We start from the raw sequence: 20,306 nt of genomic DNA, 5'->3' as shown, positions 1-20,306 counted from the left end.
TGCCTGGTAGACAGAGGCTGACAGGCAATACTAGGGAAGGGCAGGAAATGAAAGTTGAAAAATTCTGACACCACAGCGGTACCATGTTATTTCTGTTCTTGATGCCAGAGTTGAATGTGATTTATATTGTGGGAATCTTTTGCAAATTGCTTTGAGAGCCTCCCAGGGCCATCTAATATGATAGAAGTTTTCAAAACAAAACAAAACAAATAAACATTTAATGCAATATGTATGTTTTGGGAAATTTATGTTGAATGTACTGTACAAACACCAGAAATTAGAAATAAGCAGAAGATATGAAGAATGTGTAAAAACGGACATGAACAAACAGAATATTATATATCACTCAAACATTATGCATAGTCTTCACTTAGTGACCATGTATATTGACTGGCAATGAATGTAGTTCTTCAGATAAATTTACATCTTCCAAATTCACTTGGGAACTATGCATATTGACAAACCACTGTGTGAAATATCCAGTTTATACTGTCAATCTGAGCTCATTTTCCATGCCTTCATGTAAATGCACATCATATCTATAAGTATTCTCCATTCAACAGACATCAGTCTCAACATCAGTGCTTTTTTTTCTGGCAGTACGCAACAGTATGAAGTACTACCACCTTTTTTTGGGGGGGGGGAGTTGGGAGGACTCTCAGACCCTGTCAACACACCATGTCGCTTTCTCCAAGCCTGGGAAGCATTTGCCCTGCTTAGGGAAGGAGGTGCAATGCTCTGACACAATACGGAAGCCTTGCTGCCAAAGCTGGGTAGGGGAAGTCTCTTCACCTGGGAGGCAGTGCCCCGGTAGGTGGGTGGGCAGGCGAGGGATCATTAAGCAGCTAACCCTTCCTCACCACCCAGCCTTGGCCTCAGGCCACACCCCTCCCTCATGTGCTGGGCCCTCTCCCTGCTTCCTAGTGAGTACAAGCACTTTTTTTCTAGAAAAAAAACCACTGTTCAATATATACCCTCAAATTCCTTTAAAGTGGATGGTTTTTAAAAGGAACTCTATACTGTTAGGCAACATTAGGTACAATGAAGTGCAGGAGAAAACAGAACAGATCACTCTTTCCTGCTGAAATGGGATTATATATGCATAAGAGCTGTTCTATGCAGAATGATGGAGCTCTTAGTATGGTCAAATACTAGATCATTAAAGAAAGTGCTCAATCCTTTTTTTTTTACTAGTAACATGATGTAGAATGTCAGTGCAGCCATCAATATTACAATAAATACTTGCAATTACTATAAGTGTTGTCCACTGCACAAGAAAACACCATAAAGAAGCAGAAACAACCCAGAAGTCAGCTTATCAAACCAACACATCTAGAGATTCAAACAATAAAACTTATATGAAGGGATATCATAGATATGGCAAATGAAATAATATAGAATAAAAAACAATTTAATCATATTTTAAAAGCTTTTATAAGCAACTTATTTTAAATATATTTCTGTGGAAATTAATGTTTTGAAATGAAGAATAATAATTTAAAAGTTCTAGAATTATACTGTTTCTGTTCATGTATATCTGGTTTTGCTGCTGCAAAATTGGTGCATGCAAACCAGAAAGACAGAATGCTCCAGAACTATCATGCCTTTTTTAAAAAAATGTATATTTTCAGGCTCTACCTATATTAGTGCTTCAGACTATAGTATAAATTATTGCTGGTCTTCAGTAGGTACTTGTTCAGCAGCAAGGCAATCAGTCTCATACTTTTTCTTCAGACCTTTTAGGTATATTCGCAAACTGTCTGGATCCAGTCGAGAGTTGCGGGCAGTTTGAACTAACATATTTGCTAAGTGATATATAGCCTTCTTCTTTAATGTCTCAGGAGTACTTCTTTGTTGCTTCTGTTATTTAAAAGGACATGAACAAATTAAAACCAGACTTTTAGCATTATATTTACTATTGATTAGTTACTAAGTTGCCTAATGCCAACAATCTACTGGGGACTAACAACAGATTTTAAACTTACAAAAGTTTCAGCTATAAACAATTAACATTATACATTTAATTAACATTAACATTTCAAAAGCACATCAACCGCCAAAAAGAAAAGCAAAACTCAAAATGTCACCATTGAATAAGCCATGACAACCAACTCAACATACGGTATAGGGAATAAGATAGATGCCAAAAGTGTTGGTGCCCAGCAATCTTTGCTGGGGAAAACTTTGCACAGATGGGGGACTACAACCAAATTGTTCAAGTCAGGAGAGGCATTCTGATAGGTCTTGTGATCCCAAGCTGCATAATGCTGTAAATTAAAACCAACACTTTGAATTGGGCTTGCAAATGTATTGGCAGCCAATGTCGAGGCTGCACTATCAGTGGTGAAGTTGGACCAATTGCACCAGCAAGGGGGCCTAGACTTGGAACTTTCATTTATTAAAAACATGAACAAAAAACAATTGGCCTCCAATTAAGAAAATTAAAATGTGAAACATGCAGACAGATGAGCCAATTTGAACTGATAATTTGAGTTATACGTGGTGGTTTTTGCTTTAAATTTTTTAAAATCATTGTTTTATTCCTATGGTATGCTGCATTAACTGCCACTATGTTGCCTGTATATACAATGCAAAATAAATGAATTACAGAATTTACTTCCGAGCAAAATTGTTTAAAATCAGCACCTAACAAAAAGAGCTAACACTAGAGAATGTTTTGAGATAATACTACATACCGACATTTGTCTAGAAATCAGAGTTATGATCTCCTTGGCATCCTGTATTATTGATGGTGGAAGAGAAGAAACCTCTGCAGCTTTAAGTCCTAAATATAAAACATATGAAGCTGTTTTTAATTGTCAGAGGTAGAGAATGTTACATTTAATGAAAAAGTCAATGAGGACCAATGATGATGTAATGCTCCTGGTCTTTTAACCAAAGCTAAAAGATTAGGAGCAGAGCAGGTCACAAGATGACACGTAAACTCCACCTATCCTCCCCTCCAAAATCCCATCTCCTTTCCCACGTGAGCTTAAACCATGGATTAGTGTTACATCTGCATCAATGTTAACAAGAATTTTCTTCTTAAACAAGATTTGAAGCAGCTTTGCAGATCCTAATAAAGAGGGTTTTTATCAGAATAGCTGTGCATGTTCAACTGTCATGTTGAATCAACTGTCATACTGATTCTCAAAAGGCTCAACAAGGTTTCTTCAATTTACATAATATTCCCCCATAACAGACTAAATAATTATTAAATAATGAGAATGAGAAGAGGAACACCATACCGCCATTTCTTTCTTCATGATATTATATTGAATCGTACTGAAAATACAGTGGAGTAATACAAGAGACTGAAAAGAAGTGGAACATTTTGCAGAGTGGAGAGGCTAATGACAGCAGCAGTAATAACAAGTAGGTAATAAAAATCTTAGTAAGCTTCTGAGTGAAATTGATGCACAAACCATATAGTTCTAAATACAGAAAGTAGTGGCTGAATGAATCCCTCTGCACATGCAGACAACATCTTTCATGTGTTTAATGGAACAGGTATCTAGGTACTCTTGTTTTATCTCTTCATATTAATGTTCTATATGTTTATTTCTGTAAATTATAATAATCCATATAGCATATTACCATAGTTTTTTTCCTCCGTGTGTCCTTTAGAAAGAATATAAGTATACGCAATTTTCTCCCTACTTCCATAACTACTTCTCACGTGTTGCACTTCAAAGTAATTGTTTTCCACATTGGGATATAAGGCATCAATTTGACATAATTCCAAAAAATGAGTGGCAAAGAGTGTAAATGCCTAAAGTATGAAACAAGAAATTAAATAGACTATAAATTATTGGAAAAGAGAAATCTTAATGACTATTACTATCTTTTATAATAGTTAGGGAAATTTCATGCACTTATTGATTAAAATATTAATAATACCTTCAAATTAAGAAGATATTCACAGACTGCGTAACATATGCCGATGCCTTCTTCAGCACTGGTACCTCTGCCAAGCTCATCAATTATGATAAGTGATCTGTCATTAGCATTTTGTATGATATATGCTATCTAGAGAGAAAGACATCAAATTTCATTACTAGCAGTAGCATGTGAGGATAAAATCTGTTAATAAGAATTCTCATTTCCTGCCCAAAACAAGAGTCAGGAAATTTACTTTAGGAATGTTTTACCAGCTGCCACATAAAAACAGAACATCCATCAACACAAACAGCTCAGTCTAAGAGTTCTGAATGCACATTCAATGCACACAGAAGGCTACACATCCCTTTTCAAACTTCTTTGCTGGTAGCAGCTCCATTAGGGATGCTGTCAGTCAGCTAATAACAACTGAATGCCTCTGATTGATTACTTGTACATAAGTGTGGACTGAGCAGGACCGATATCTGAGCCCCCACTGCTACCACCTTTGTTGCCTTCCAAAGGGCCCCCAAACCAGAGGCGGGAACCTCCAGCTCTTTGATAGAGCCACAGATAGGTTTGGGGGCTTATGGGAGACAGGAAGGAAGGAAGCAGCAGCAATATTTTCATCTAATTGTTATTTCAGTGTGAGAGATAAAGTAACACAAGTCAATGTAAAAGGCAATATATGGTTTGGCACAATATTCAGCATAGAAGCTGAACCACTACAGAAAGAGATCCTCTTTCTGAATGGGCGTTCCCTCTCTCCTCTTCCAGTCCCCTCAGAAATGGCAGGGGATGCGGTTCAATTGCTCACAGCTGGAGTGGGGAACTGGAAAATGGAATATCCCCTTGTATGAGTAGAAGTCCCTTTGAATCCCCTCCAGGATTCTGATGGATCCTAGCCATTATTATTTTGCAACAAGAATGCACAGTCTGCGGAATTTAAATGGTAGCTTACAAGGTGGCATGTGTATGTTGGTGGAGGTGTTTGCATGGGAAAGGGACTGGTGTGCTGAAGAAGAAGAAAATGAAAACATTGGGTATGTGCAGCCTATTAGTCTAATCTTTGTCCTGTAAGGAGAAAAACAGAAGCAGAGGTCCTTGAATATTTATATGTAAGCAAAATGTGCAAACCTGTGGGCCAATTAAATATTAATCAAGGCCACTGATAAAAGAAACACTAAGCTCATCTGAATACCTCTTTCATCTCCTTCATGAATGTTGATGAATTTGTTTCTATATCATCATCCATACCTATTCTAGTAAATATTTGCTCAGCAATCCTAAATGAAGAATATTCTGCTGGGACAAAAGATCCTGCAAATTAAAGAGAAGGACAAATTAATGTGAGGAGAAGTTAGCAGTAATGTTGCAGTTTAATTAAAAAAAAATTCCTTCCAGTAGCACCTTAAAGACCAACTAAGTTAGTTCTTGGTATGAGCTTTCGTGTGCATGCACACTTCTTCAGATACACTGAAACAGAAGTTGCCAGATCCTTCTATATAGTGAGAAGGTGGGGAGGGGTGTTACTCAGAAGGGTGGTGGGAATGGGAGATAGGCAGATAGCTGGGAGAGCCTGTTGACGACTCTTAACGACTGTAATAGGTCTTCCAGGAAAAGGCAAGGGGTGAGGAGGTGAGAAGTGGTTTAGTCATGTATAGTGAGATAAGAATCCAATGTCTTTGTTAAGCCCAGGTTTTTCCATGGTTTTAAGTTTGGTAATGAGTTGTAATTCAGCAGCTTCTCTTTTCAGTCTGTTTCTGAAATTCCTTTGTAGTAAAACAGCTACTTTGAGATCTTGTATAGAATGTCCTGGGAGATTGAAGTGTTCTCCTACTGGTTTCTCTGTTTTGTGATTCTTGATGTCAGATTTATGTCCGTTTATTCTTTGGCGTAAGGTTTGGCCTGTTTGTCCAATATAGAGAGCTGAAACCACACAACGATGGTTTACAAGCTATAAGGAACACCATTTCAGATAAAACCACAGCGGACCTTGCCACCAAACTCTGCCAATTTGTCCTTACCCACAACAACTTCAAATTCGGTGATGACCTGTTCCTTCAGATCAGCGGCACAGCAATGGGCACCCGCATGGCCCCACAGTATGCCAACATCTTCATGGCAGATTTAGAACAACGTTTCCTGGACTCCTACCCACTCAAACCTCTCTTGTACCTGCGATACATTGACGATATTTTTATCATCTGGACACATGGTCAACAGACCCTGGACACCTTTCACCAGAAATTTAATGATTTTCACCCCACAATCAACCTTACAATGAATCAATCTATGCAAGAAATACATTTTTTGGACACTACTATAAAAATACAGGATGGGCGCATAGACACCACCTTATACCGCAAACCAACTGACCGACAAACATATCTACATGCCTCTAGCTACCATCCCAAACATACCAAACAGTCCATTGTATATAGCCAGGCACTACGTTACAGCCGCATCTGTTCCAATTCTACAGACAGAGACTCTCACCTAAGAGATCTACAGCAAACCTTCTCAGAACTAAAATACCCAGCAGATGAAGTTAGACAACAGATCAACAGAGCCAGACTGATACCCAGAGAGAACTTGCTGCAAGACAGACCCAAAAAAGAAAATAACAGAACACCTCTAGTCATCACATACAGCTCCCAAGTTAAAACAGTACAACGCATCATCAGAGATCTACAACCTCTCCTGGACAATGACAGTTCTCTTTCTCAAGCTCTGGGAGGAAGACCTTTCATTGCCTACAGACAGCCACCCAATCTTAAACAACTCCTAACCCACAATAATACTACAACCAGACTTAACACAGACACTGGCACCAGAGCCTGCAATAAACCCAGATGCCAACTTTGCTGCCACATACACCCGGACAACACCATTACTGGCCCCAACAACATCACACATACCATCTCGGGACTATTTAATTGCTCATCGTCTAACATTGTGTATGCCATCAAATGCCAACAGTGTCCTTCAGCTCTCTATATTGGACAAACAGGCCAAACCTTACGCCAAAGAATAAACGGACATAAATCTGACATCAAGAATCACAAAACAGAGAAACCAGTAGGAGAACACTTCAATCTCCCAGGACATTCTATACAAGATCTCAAAGTAGCTGTTTTACTACAAAGGAATTTCAGAAACAGACTGGAAAGAGAAGCTGCTGAATTACAACTCATTACCAAACTTAAAACCATGGAAAAACCTGGGCTTAACAAAGACATTGGATTCTTATCTCACTATACATGACTAAACCACTTCTCACCTCCTCACCCCTTGCCTTTTCCTGGAAGACCTATTACAGTCGTTAAGAGTCGTCAACAGGCTCTCCCAGCTATCTGCCTATCTCCCATTCCCACCACCCTTCTGAGTAACACCCCTCCCCACCTTCTCACTATATAGAAGGATCTGGCAACTTCTGTTTCAGTGTATCTGAAGAAGTGTGCATGCACACGAAAGCTCATACCAAGAACTAACTTAGTTGGTCTTTAAGGTGCTACTGGAAGGAATTTTTTTTTATTTTGACTATGGCAGACCAACACGGCTACCTATCTACTACTGTTGCAGTTTAATGTTAGCCATGTGAAATTCTTAAAATAGTAGGAAATGATAAGGTTCTCTCTTCTAAATAATAACTTTGTAAGGCTCTGTTGACAGGTGACTCCTGTCTTCAGCCTTCTCTGGTCAGAAATTGTCTTGTGTGGTGATGACAGTATGGGCCTCACCCTTATCAATAGATACTCAGACAAACAGGGAGAAGGGGTGCAGTCATATAATGGGAAACTGCACAGTCTGGGGAATGAAAGATAAACAAAAGAGAAGAAATAAGTATTCTGGGCTGGGGAAAGGAAGAGAAGTCAGGCAGAGACTGTGAGTGATGGAACAGATTTGTAGAGGGGTGGGGATGGCGAGACTGTATCAGAATTGATTAAACAAGATAACTAAACAATGCTATTTGAAACTTAAGTTCCTGATTATGAGAAATTGCTGAGACCTCCTGTAAGGATAGTAACCTCACCAGGTCTCCTCTAAAACTAAGACAGACTTGGGACTCTGAAGGAATCAAGGCTGCTAAAAGTTGCTGAACTTAAAGGGAAAGGAAAGTGTAACACATTGGTTTGCTAAAATCACTGGATAAGAGAAACAATGAAAGTTCAAATAACTGCTTACCAATTTGTGCCATAATCTGAGATAGAGCTATCTGTTTTAGGTAAGTTGACTTTCCACTCATATTTGGTCCTGTAATTATGATAAAATTACTTCCCTCTGTGATGTAAGTATTGTTGGCAACAGGTTTCTCAAAAGATATTTTTTCAAGAACAGGGTGCCAGCCTTCCTTTATTGCTAATGTGTCAGTAAACTCAGGTCGTACTAAGAAAAAATAGATAATATTTAAATGTGTTGCTGTTAATAACAAGTATATCACAATCCTACTTTGGTTAAGTCTTGTTCTTGTTACATGTTAGTTTATGAGAAATCTAGTAATCAATAAATTCCGAACGAAATAGGCAAATAAATTGAGTAAAACTGTAATCCTCATGTCTTAACAATATAATTCTACATACATTTACTCAGAAGTCCCAGTAATTTAAATGCGGCTTATTGCTAGGTAATTGGGTAAGACTGCAGTCCAAGGAGGCAGCTGTCAGCAAAGTGTCACCAATGGGTAAACAAACATGGTTGGTGGCCACTGTGGATAGGAGCCAACCTTAGCTCCCATTCAAAAGTGGTGGCACCACCCACCTAGCACTGAAACAGCCCAATGCCTGACAGAGTTGTGAGTGGTGGTGCAGCACCTAACCTAGCTGACTATTGTGCTGGGTCTGAGCCTAAGAATAGTTCCACTGATAGGAATAATATAAAGAAGTAACTTTTTGAAAACTGTAACTTTAATGCAACAAAGTTCAGGGGCGTGCTTCGTTAAATAATATTTGATTTTTGCTATATTTTGCTTGTCCTGTATATGAGTACTCGCTATTGGCTTCTATTTAAAAGATGCATACGAAACAATTGAAGGACATGTGAAGCAACTTATTAAAGTCTTATGAAAAAGCAACAAAAATTAATGAAGCTTCAGTTTGATAGCCAATCATATTTTCAGAGATGCTCGACAGAAGAAAAAAGAATATTACACCCAGATCTTAACTTCTGAGTCAAAGAATCTGTCTAAACAAACTATATTACATATGGTTTGGTGATGTCATGATGCTATAGTAGTGGGAAGTATTTGCATGTTGATGCGGGCAATCTTTGAATCTGCCAATTACATTATGTCAGCACTATTATTTGACTAATTCACAGTTTGGGGACAGGGGAGGTAAACTGCAAGTTTTAGTAAAAGCTTTTCTAAATAACAAAGCTACTCACCATAGTCAGAAAGGGTACAGGCGTGGGCAAATGACTGCAACATATCCAGCATAGACACTGCATCAGAGAGTTTGTACAGGCAATGAATGTGTTCATAAATTTCACTCAGTAATTTACACACTATCCTGAAAGCACACAATAGCACAGTTTATTTTATTCCTCAAAGCAATAGACAAAATATTTTATAAAAATGTTGAGCTTTTAGTCTAAAATAGCAACTGTATTCCAATACAACTAAGAATAAATCAAATACAACTAAATGTATAATTGTCTACTTATATGGAAGTGGACAACTGCCAAGCAAGTTCAGCACAGTCACAGTTTTCTTCAAAAGAGTGAACATCTCAAAAATACAGGGTTCATTTTTTAAAAAATGAAAGGGAAATTCAGGAGCTTCAAATTTCTCCATAATGCTTGGGGGTTAATCAAAACCACAATAACAGAAGGTCATCTAGAATGTATATTGCAGATCAGGACAAGTTTCACCAAGGCCAAGAGGATGCCAGTGTGTTTAATGACCCAAATAAAGAAAGCTATTAGAAGCTATAAGGCTTCTTTCAATAAGTGTAAGTCTTGCCCAAATAAGGAGAACAAAAAGGAACACCAAGTCTGGTGAAGTAAGTGGAAGCAGACAATAAGGGATGCAAAAAAATAATCACTGAAGACGTTAAGACTGACAATAAAATATTATTTTATTAGAAGCAACGAACTGTCCAGGGAGATGGTTAGCCCTTTTTATGACCGGAGTGTCGAAGGAGGAAAACATGGAAGACAGTAAGGAATTGCACAACTTGCTTTAAGAAAGTTGCAAGCTTGAATCTAAGACCTGAAACTGAGTGAAAATTCCAAGTTTGAGTGAAAATTCCTAGTTTAAAATCACTACCCACAAAATGAGATTTAAAAGCTCATATCCAAATGTTAATTGGGCATAATATCAAATAAAAATGTTTGAAGTATTCTTACAAGTATGTCATGTGATAAATTTCTCTCAAAGACTCTTGGCATCTTTCATTCATTTTCATTAAGTCTTGTGAAGTAAAGCTATACACATTTTTCATTTTAGTAATCTGTAGGGAAATTTCAAAAAGAGATGCTAGATAAGCATAAATAACTACTCCCAGAAAACAAAGCAAGAGCAATTTGAAAAACATGAGAGTAAACTGCCTTCATTATTTTTTAAAAAAGAGAAAAGCAATAGTAATAAAGCAGAAACATAAATTGAAAATAATTAGTGTGCAAATATTTTATCACTGGATAATGTACACCACCCCATAAATGTTTATTAAAATAGCAAGTGCTTTTGTATGTGTTTAAATTGTGGTAGCACAAGCTAACCCACTGTAAGATTAAACATTTCTAGGCTTTAAAATGAAAAAAATTGTGTTCAGATTATAAACACCCTCTTTGGTCATAAGCATTTACATGACAGACTACTGAAGAGAAAATGAATGCAGCATACAGAGAAGAATCTTCACCAAATGTTGTTGGGGTTGGAATTCTGTGCCACCACAGATTTCTGTAAATATAGCTTCTTGTCCAAAGATATATTTCTTTATTGACTTGTGTAGGGAATGCAGGATGGAAAAAAGATTGGGGGGGGGGGGAGCAAGTGGCATCATTCAAGCAAGGAAGGGCCAATAGCAGGGATGGGCTTCTGTACCCACAGATTTTTAGGGATACAATAGAGATCTCTCCATTGACTTGGAGATGGTGGGGAAATAGAATAAATACTATAAATCTCCAGGATTTCGATTGACTTGACGTGAAAAACAAATTCCAATCCCTCCTGCAAATCACTGCACTTAGGAGTACCCTGAATGAATGAACTTTATTATGGTCACAGACCAGGATTAAGAAAAGCATATAGATAAAATAGCAGTTGGGATTTTTGACCGATAATTGTTAGGGCAAATGAGGACAAGGAAACAGGCATTAAAACATCCGAATAAAATACAAGATTAAACACAGATAATGGATGGATAAAAAACTAATAATTAAAACAGATAAGAGCTAAAAACCAACAAAGACACGCAGTTAAAACAACTGTAAGAGCACAAGAACTAAAAGACTCGCAGATAAAACAACTATAAGAGGCTGCAGAGTAGAAGCCTCTTAAATAGAGGACACTCACAATGTTAAAAACTGCTGTGCAAATATGGTTAAAACAGACAATTAAAACAATATACAACACTAAATTTAGAAACAATGTACAACAATAAACTGTCCCAGGGAGTTGACTCAGAATCACCCATGGAACAGTATTTGGGGCTTTTCATGCCGGACTATTTTGAGTTGGGCGATGGTCTGCACCTACAGATCTGTAGACAGAATCTGGCGACCATCCAGCCAGATGGGCGGGGTATAAATCATCATCATCATCATCATCATCATCCAGGTCATTTTCTAATCTTTGCCCAACAGCAAAAGGTCAAATTTTTGCTTTTGCGGGAGGTCGGCGAGCCTCACCAGTAGGGGCTCCATGATCTTACTACGTGCCTCTTTATAAAAGGGACATCTAAAGAACAAGTGTTCTGGGCTTCCTATCTCTCCCAATGGACAGGTGCAAAGTCTCTGAGCATACGGGACCCTTCTAAAGGCTCCATCCAGGACCGGCGAGGGAAGAGCCGAGCTTCTGGCGAGTGTAAAGGCCCTTCTTGCATCCCTAGATACGAGAAAGAAGAGATATGCTGCTGGTGCGGCTATATATCTCTCGATTTCTCCAATTCTATAGTTGGGGCACCTTGCACAGTCCTGCTGTCTCTCGGTGTCTAATATTCTTTGCCTGACCGTAGCTTTTGCCTGGTCCAAACTCAGACTTAGAAGGGCTTGGGGGGCAAAACCCAATTTCCGGAGGGTGTTCAGGACTGCAGTCTGCCAGCCCGACTGGAATTGGTCACAGAGGATCAATGGGGCTATCCCTCGGGGGAGCAGGGAGTACCCTGAGAAAATACTTGTGATTAAAATCTAGACCTATTTTCCCAAGCTTGTTTGATTTAGTTTCTTGGGGGAAGGGAGAAACGGCTGAGCATTTTTTGGACATGAGACCACAGAGTCACTTGGATATTTGGGGAGTCCTTGAGCCACTCAAGATGCCTTGTTTTTAATGGAACAATTCAATTCAGAAATGTAAGACTCTTCCTAGAATTGCCTCAATACAAACCCCTAGAATATATACAAGAAAATCCTTATTTTCATTTCTGTAACGTTGCAAGTTAGGGTAGTTAATGAATATTTACAGATGTTATAGAAAGAATATTATTTATAACAGGCTAGATCCAGACTGCATTAGCTGAAATCAGCATGACTTCACTTAATTGTATTAATTACATTTTCACACTGATTTCACTGGGTTCTCAATACCACAAAGAGTGCAGCCTTGTCTTCTTAATATTGACGGCTGGAGGGAAGGGGTTAGGATAGAGCATAGGTGCCTCTTGAACCAGCTATCTCACCAGTGGTTCACTTGCTTCTTTTAATAAGTGTGATGCCCCAAAATAGCATTGGAAGGTTGGTGGTTCGAGGCCCTGCGACAGGGTGAGCTCCCGTTGTTCAGTCCCAGCTCCTGCCAACCTAGCAGTTTGAAAGCACGCAGTGCAAGTAGATAAACAGGTACCGCTCCGGCAGGAAGGCGGTGTTTCCGTGCGCTGCTCTGGCTTCGCCAGAAGTGGCTTAGTCATGCTGGCCACATGACCCGGAAAAACAACTGTGTGCAGAAGCAGACAAACGCCGGCTCCCTCAGCCTGTAAAGCGAGATGAGCGCTGCAACCTCAGAGTCGTTTGTGACTGGGGTACCTTTACCTTTACGAGTCCCAGTTTAAAGCTTAAATATTAAGACACTTTAATCTTACCACCTTGCTGAAAATGAGAACAGGGAGTGTGACAATCTAGTATTTCTAGTGCTAAAAATAGCAACAACCCCCATGAATGATCTTGACAGTAACTTCAGCATGGAGACTAGTACCGTGACTGGCTGGATAGTGGTGAGGAGTAGTTCTTAGGACAGCAGCATGGTAAGCACTGGGCTAGCCCCAAAAGGGGGATAGAGAAGAGTTACAGAATCAGTGATCTGCACATCAGAACTGATAGCCTCAACATCAGAGAAGAGACAGCCTGAAGCACAGTAGTAAGTAGTAGTGCATCTGAAGCTGGATCTTGGCTGGACAAAGGGAAAAATTGCTGCCATTTATCCAGTATGAATCGAGTCAGCAAGGTTGGCATGTTAGATGTGTAAATAAGGGTGCATTCTACACCCATCAAATCTCAACATAAATTCACTAACTATAATGACCCAACAGCTCCAAAATGTGTACCTTGGTAAATTCTGAAGGAAGTTGACCATTGTGTATTGCTGCACAGTCAGCACTCATCTGAATAAAAAATCCTCGTGCGGAACTGAAGCTTGTTTTCAAAGGAAGGTTGTGTTTTTCTGCAAGTTGTGCTATCATTCCTTAATAGCAAGATGTAAAACAAAAACATTTTATAATGTAACACAGTAAAGTTCATCATAGCTATCACAGAAATATTGACGGAAGTACTATTATGCAAACAAGTACAGGCTATGATATTGCAGAAAAAGTATATATATTTAAAGTACCCAAAATTAAATACATAAACAGTGAAGTACCTGCAATATCATCCACAATCTCAGTGTATGTTCTTCGTGCTATATCAAGAAATTCATTTATATTAGGCTTCACTGCATAGCATTTCTGTGTTCTCATATTCAAGCATCCTTTTGTGTATCTTGTATCATCATTAATGACAGTTTTAATCTTTTCAAGTATGACTCCAAACCTAGAAATATATAAAATTGGGGCAATGTCAATGCCATATTTTACAAATGCTGTATTTATCTAAAAGTAATGCAATTCAAATATTCAAATCCAAAACTTCTGTACTTCATATTCACTGGGTTGTAACCAAAGTTGTCTGTGCCTAAGTGGATTGGACTTTTACTTGCACAGCAAAACAGCAAAACTTTGCCTTCTTCTCCTTTCCCGTGCAGCCCCCTGCACACACTCAAAATTTGCTCTGGCAGGTTGGTGGAGAGGAAGGTAAAGGCCCACTACATGAGTAGAAGTCCACTCTTCATGCTGAATTTGGATATTTTCAAAACCCTAATAACATCTTCATATCTAATGCTGCACAATCACATGTTAGATACTTTGCATGGGTTTCCTAAATGTAGCTTAGATGTGAACAATAATTTTATTTGTCAGAATTCTTTGTTTACTGGCAATTTTATTGAAATTAATAGCATGTTTTTTTCTTCTTTAATGTGAACGCTAGTTTTTCACCCATGTATTCTTTTTCATGGTATGCTTTGTTTCTAACTAATCAAGTTGGTTATTTTCTGTCTTTCAACAAGTTTCCTGCTCTTCCAGTCAGCCACTCCTCCAACAAAGTCAACTTGCAAGCTGGCCCTATCTTTCAATGGGAGGAAGAGCAATCTGAAAGGGTCTTGAATACCCTCCTTACTCTACTAGAGAAAATAAAATGCACATTTTACAAAAACAGGGTGCAAGAAATAATAACATCAGTGTCAAAGATGTTTTTAAAAATAAAACAGTACCTGTTGTCGTCCAAGGAACTATAGTAAGCCTTTAACAATGGTGTTTTATAGCTTTTTAAAGCATCCTGTTAAAATCAACATGAAAAACTGATATATTCAAGTGTACAGAAATGTTAATGGATTCAATACCCTTTCATTCATTTAGGTTTAACTGGGGGGAAAACAGCTAATAAAATCTGTCAGTATTAGATGATTACATAGAACAAGATATTTTCTGTACACTGAAATTTAAGAATAAGAGTCAACTTAAAATAAAAATCTAAACATTAGTGTTTTAACCTCTTGGCTGATTATTGTATGAACTTGGCTCACATTCTAGGAAATGCCATTAATACAAAGAACAATCTTGCACAAGATAGAATTTTATTGCTTTTGAATTCTAATCAGTTTATTTAAAATATATACAACCTGACTCTTAATCAAAATTGACTCATGCGGCAGCTAACAATAAAAAAGTAACAACTAAAACAAACAAAACATCATTGAGTGTTAGCTAACTGACTCATTAAAGGTAAAGGGACCCCTGACCATTAGGTCCAGTTGTGGCCGACTCTGGGGTTGCAGCGTTCATCTCGCTTCATTGGCCGAGGGAGCTGGCGTACAGCTTCCGAGTCATGTGGCCAGCATGACTAAGCCGCTTCCGGCGAACCAGAGCAGCACATGGAAACGCCATTTACCTTCCCACCAGAGCGGTACCTATTTATCTACTTGCACTTTGACGTGCTTTCGAACTGCTAGGTTGGCAGGAGCAGGGACTGAGCAACGGGAGCTCACCCCGTCACAGGGATTCGAACCACCGACTTTCTGATTAGCAAGTCCTAGGCTCTGTGGTTTAACTCACAGCACCACCCGCGTCCCTAACTGACTCATTAGGTGATAGCTAATGTCTCACAAGTAGACTTCCATTTGCATGATGAGACTACCCCTTTCTCTCTTCCACACACTCCCGAGAGAGGTCCTTCTATCTTCTAGAACATATTTTGGGTGTGCGCAGGGGGCTGCATGTCGGGTGGGGGGGATCTGTTCTACAATGGTGTCCATTTCACTGACAAATGGACATATTGGATTTCACCCATTAAAAACATGAGAGCAGAGAGTGAGTGCTAGGGCCACCCCTGTTCTCAAGGCGCATTAATTACTTCCACAACACAGGTAGCCTTTTCTTCCAGACAAAATGTAGTTGACCATGATAGATAATGGTCAAACACACATAGCATGGATCAAATTGCTCCAATAATCCTATCCACATCCTCAGCTCACAAGTGAAAGACATCTAAGTAATAAAGTACTGATAAAATTATTCCCTGGATACATTCTGCATTTGTATCCTTTCAAAAGTGGGATCAAAGTTGTGAGCGATTTCATAGAAGGCCTCTGATGGCACAAGGTAATCATAGGGTGGAAGGGATAAAAGCCTCCTCACAAGAGCTTTGCTGGATATTGGAGCATAGATTTCTAGCACAGAGTAGGCTCCAAGATGAGCTCTAGACAATGACTAGCCATGCTTACTCCTAATATGCTTTTGTCTATGTTGTAGCTGTCTTTTAAAAGCATACAATTGTCAGGCCAACGTTCTGGAGATGAGCAGGAAGTGATCAGGTAAATTATACAGGGACAGGCGGCCTAAGTAATTAATTGTTCAGACCGAGGAATAATGCCAGGCAGCAGCTTTCCAGCACTAGGTAAAATAATAGCTCTTTGTTACTGGATGCCTAGTTGAGATGCAATAATACCACCCTCTGGCCATCTGAAGTGGTGAGGCACAATAGATGGCAAGCAACTGGTTCCCTTCTCTGGCAAACTAACACAGTGGCACAGATGGTAAAGGGCCTGGTTCCCACTGCAGGAGGACTTGGTTTTAAGACTCATAGGGCCAAATGATAACCGTAACTGACATTTAACATAAAGCTTCAGGACAGAATACCTTCAAAGGTTCTACAAGTTCCAGGGTGTGCTTCAGATAAATTAAATTTGTTATCTTTGATTCAGATGCATTAACCTGTTAGAAAGCAGAAAAGGTATATATTTTATCATTATTTTACTGTTTGATTAGCATAATGTGGCCTAGATACTGTTGTGCTTAATATAATTGTTGCCTGTTCAATTGTATTCATATTTTTTTCTGCATGAAGCATGACCACAAATGTTAGGAATGTTAACTGACTTATTTCCTTTCTCCCTAATGAACTGATCACTTTGACTGGCACTGTTATATCGCCATCATTTAGAATCATCTAATATTGACACTTGGTGATTCTATGTTTATCAGTTTTTGCAGTGAAACAGGAGCCTCTTTCATACACTTTCGGTAGGGAAAAAGGAATATACACCCACACCCGCATCCCAGTACTTAGCACCTACCTGTTCACCTAGGCAACACCTTAGTGGTCAAAACTTAACAATCTCATTCTATGGTGCTATGGAGAAAGGGGGAATTTATTGTGGACAACCAGCTTGCCACTTCTAGTAATCTACTAGAAATGTTCTAGTCAGGAATTTAGCTTTAGTGTCATGAAGATTAAATAGTAGCACCTATAGCTCTAGGCAGGCATGAATAATTGACAATTAGTGAAAGATAACATAGTAGCAGGTCTTAACAGAACAGTAATTCATAGGGTTCATAACACGAGCTACTTTATTACTGGATAAAGGTTGATCTATTAATTCTAGTTTTATTGAGTTGGATGGCCACCTATCATGTATGATCTAGTTGAGATTTCTGCATTGCAGGGGGTTGGACTAGATGGCCCTTGAGATCCTTTCCAACTATACAATGCTATGATTTGTGTTATTGGTACTTTCCTCAAGTTAAAGTATTTTGTATGCTTTTTATATAGAATTATTTCACTTTTTGTCCTTTTTATCACTTATGTAGTTTTAATCAGTCACCGTTTGAAAACATTCTCTTATTTGAATTTTTACTGGAGCTTGTACATATTTTTTCCTAGTGTTATATTACTGGAGGCTAAAAACATTATTAACAATGATAACAATATTAGCTCTTTATTGTAGGAAATCATTATTTTGGAGACTGGGACTATGTGCCTAGTTGTTATAACCAACAAATGCCAAACCTAAAAATAATTTGATTTTCAAAAACATAAAGTGTAAGTGTAATTCAGTGAAAATTAAACACAGAGAAATTCCATTAAATTGTGTGAATTATTAAAATAAATATAGTATGTTAAATTAATTTTTTTATTAGTAATTAACGAATATTTAAAATATGTTCAATACCCTGTAATTACAAACTTCTAGAAATCTAATAAAGATTTTTATCTCATTTGTACTCTGGTGTGAAAGTACTCAAATTCAAACGGTAAAATTCTCATTTAGTGCTGCAAGTTATGAACTGAGCACACAAATCAATTAAGAGATTTCTCTCAAAACAAACACAGAAGTGATCAATAATAAAAGGAAAGATAAGTGGCAGCTATTTATTTACCATTTATGAAGTAAAAGTATTTATAAACATACCGTATCCTGCTTTGGAATTTGAACTAAAACCGAAAGTAGTTGATCAGTGTCCAGGAATCTTGAAATAACTATAAAACAGAAATCAAACAATCATTGAGCTCAAGCCACAACCGTTATATCCAATTGACTGAGATTTAATCCTATTAATATAATTAAGGCTAAACTGCTTTAAATCTGAAATTAATATGGCCAAAATGTTAGACAGAATATACTTTTTATCTTAATAAACATTAAATTTGATCCGAACAGCAACACTGGGGGAAGCTGTTCTCTCATATTGTTTCATCAATCTGGATAATCCTCCAAAACTGCTATTGCCCTTGGGGGGAGGAGGGGATACAGATATATCATTGGTATCAGAATTCACTTCCACTAGCTTGGAAATGTGGTGCAGGAAGGAAGAGTTAAACACTCCTTCCCCCAAGCCCCACTGTTCCAATCAAATCTGGAGATCCCTACACTTAAAAACTTAAAAAACATACATACATACATACATACATACATACATACATACAGTGATCCACTCATAACAAGCTGAGAATGAAGCAGCAACAATATTCATCCTGCTCAAAAGCTGTGATTAATAGAAATATAATACCCATTATTAAAGGAAATATGTTATCCATTCTATAAAGCGATATTTGATTACCTGACTGAAGACCCAAAAAGAGTTCCTCTTCCTGAAGTAGCTCTTGAACAGAATCCAACCTTGTATTAATGGTATCAGCATCAATCAAAGGCTCTAGAATATTAGATCGAAGTCTCCGACTTCCCCCTGGTGTTTTAGTATAATTTAGAACACCAAAAAGAGTGTGTCCATTCCTTTGAAAAACAGCACAGTGGGGGGGGGGGTCTCATTAAGAAGTTGATACAAAACAATTTAAACGTTCTACAACTGCTAACACACAAATCACATTCCAAGGCTACACTCGTGCTCCTTCAATATGTGGAAAGCACAGCAGTACCTGCCATGCCACCTCTATGAAATGCATGTTGCTGCATTTATTAACAGAAATTTGCACTCAAGTGATGATGGAACCTCTGCCCCCGCTGCATCCAGCTAACTGCACAAAAGCTTGAAATAGTTCTGGAAATATTTAGCAACCATCTCTCTGTGTGTAGGTGCTTTTCAATAAGGGAAAGAATCAGAAGTTAGAAGTTTAGGAAAGGATGCCATGTACAGGAAAGCACTGAGTGGCCTTTGACATCAATATCATAGTGCACCCAACAATGCAGATGCTCTGTGGGAGCAGGGGAAGATTATGCTGGAGGTCTAAAGTGAGCTGCTCCAATCCTGTTCTTCATGTGCCAAAGAAGAAGGGTATTAGCACAAGACATAATACCGGCAATTATTATGCAACAAGTATATGACTTACTAAAACAGCTTCAGCATATAGCTATGCATTTGTTAAAGACCCAAGTCATGCATTTTGCTTATTAGTGTGTGACTATAATACATCAAAAGTTTTCTTCTGAGCAGTGAATTTTATTTCTCAGTGAAAAGGAAGTAATTTACTCAGACAGTGCCAAATGAAAGTATTGTGATAAGAACAAATGAGAGGAAAATTTAACTAATCATTTGTACAGATGTTATCAAGAATATTAGAATTGTATGTTCTGTCAAGCAAAAAGAGAGAGAACAGACTTCAGAAGAATATATTGAAACTAGTACCACATTTACCATTTCTGTCTGCAGTGGGAAGGAAGAGATTAACACAGAGAACTGGGGTGGAAGCAGGTATAACTTTAGTGGACACATTATGGCAAGTAGAGGGCAGAGAGCAAAGTGAGCAGGACAGTATCAGGCAGAGGCTGACACTAGCCAAGAAGCGGTTACTAGCCAGCCCAGTGGGAAAAGACTTCTTTACTGGGTTAAGTTAAAGGTTCCTAAGTAAGAATTAATGGTGGTGGCGGCGGCACAAGTTTAGGAGAATCATTGGAGCTGGAATAAATAACCCTCTTCTCTCCACACCTCTGATGACTCCTTTTGTTG

General features: G+C 38.3%; 1 protein-coding gene across 4 annotated transcripts in view; it reads right to left on the bottom strand.

The window, feature by feature from the left end:
* Positions 1 to 230: 230 nt before the first annotated feature.
* Positions 231 to 20,306, bottom strand: part of MSH4 (mutS homolog 4) — a 35,259-nt gene continuing 15,183 nt past the window's right edge. For 3 of the 4 annotated variants that reach the window (XM_081195482.1, XM_081195484.1, XM_081195483.1), the window contains 14 exons: positions 18,963 to 19,135; positions 18,314 to 18,381; positions 16,761 to 16,835; positions 14,837 to 14,901; positions 13,889 to 14,058; positions 13,575 to 13,711; positions 10,228 to 10,331; positions 9,265 to 9,389; positions 8,068 to 8,268; positions 5,081 to 5,199; positions 3,901 to 4,029; positions 3,598 to 3,772; positions 2,697 to 2,785; positions 231 to 1,860 (listed from right to left, as the gene is read on the bottom strand). In XM_081195482.1, coding sequence (XP_081051608.1) covers positions 1,669 to 1,860; positions 2,697 to 2,785; positions 3,598 to 3,772; positions 3,901 to 4,029; positions 5,081 to 5,199; positions 8,068 to 8,268; positions 9,265 to 9,389; positions 10,228 to 10,331; positions 13,575 to 13,711; positions 13,889 to 14,058; positions 14,837 to 14,901; positions 16,761 to 16,835; positions 18,314 to 18,381; positions 18,963 to 19,135 — 1,822 coding nt within the window. In that variant the 3' untranslated portion in view covers positions 231 to 1,668. The remainder of the gene's footprint in view (positions 1,861 to 2,696; positions 2,786 to 3,597; positions 3,773 to 3,900; positions 4,030 to 5,080; positions 5,200 to 8,067; positions 8,269 to 9,264; positions 9,390 to 10,227; positions 10,332 to 13,574; positions 13,712 to 13,888; positions 14,059 to 14,836; positions 14,902 to 16,760; positions 16,836 to 18,313; positions 18,382 to 18,962; positions 19,136 to 20,306) is intronic. The other variant, XM_081195485.1, reaches the window with a different exon arrangement.

The sequence above is a fragment of the Podarcis bocagei genome (assembly GCF_964188305.1).
Source record: "Podarcis bocagei genome assembly, chromosome: 5".
NCBI lineage: Eukaryota > Metazoa > Chordata > Lepidosauria > Squamata > Lacertidae > Podarcis > Podarcis bocagei.
This window is presented reverse-complemented; position numbering and strand designations above follow the sequence as displayed.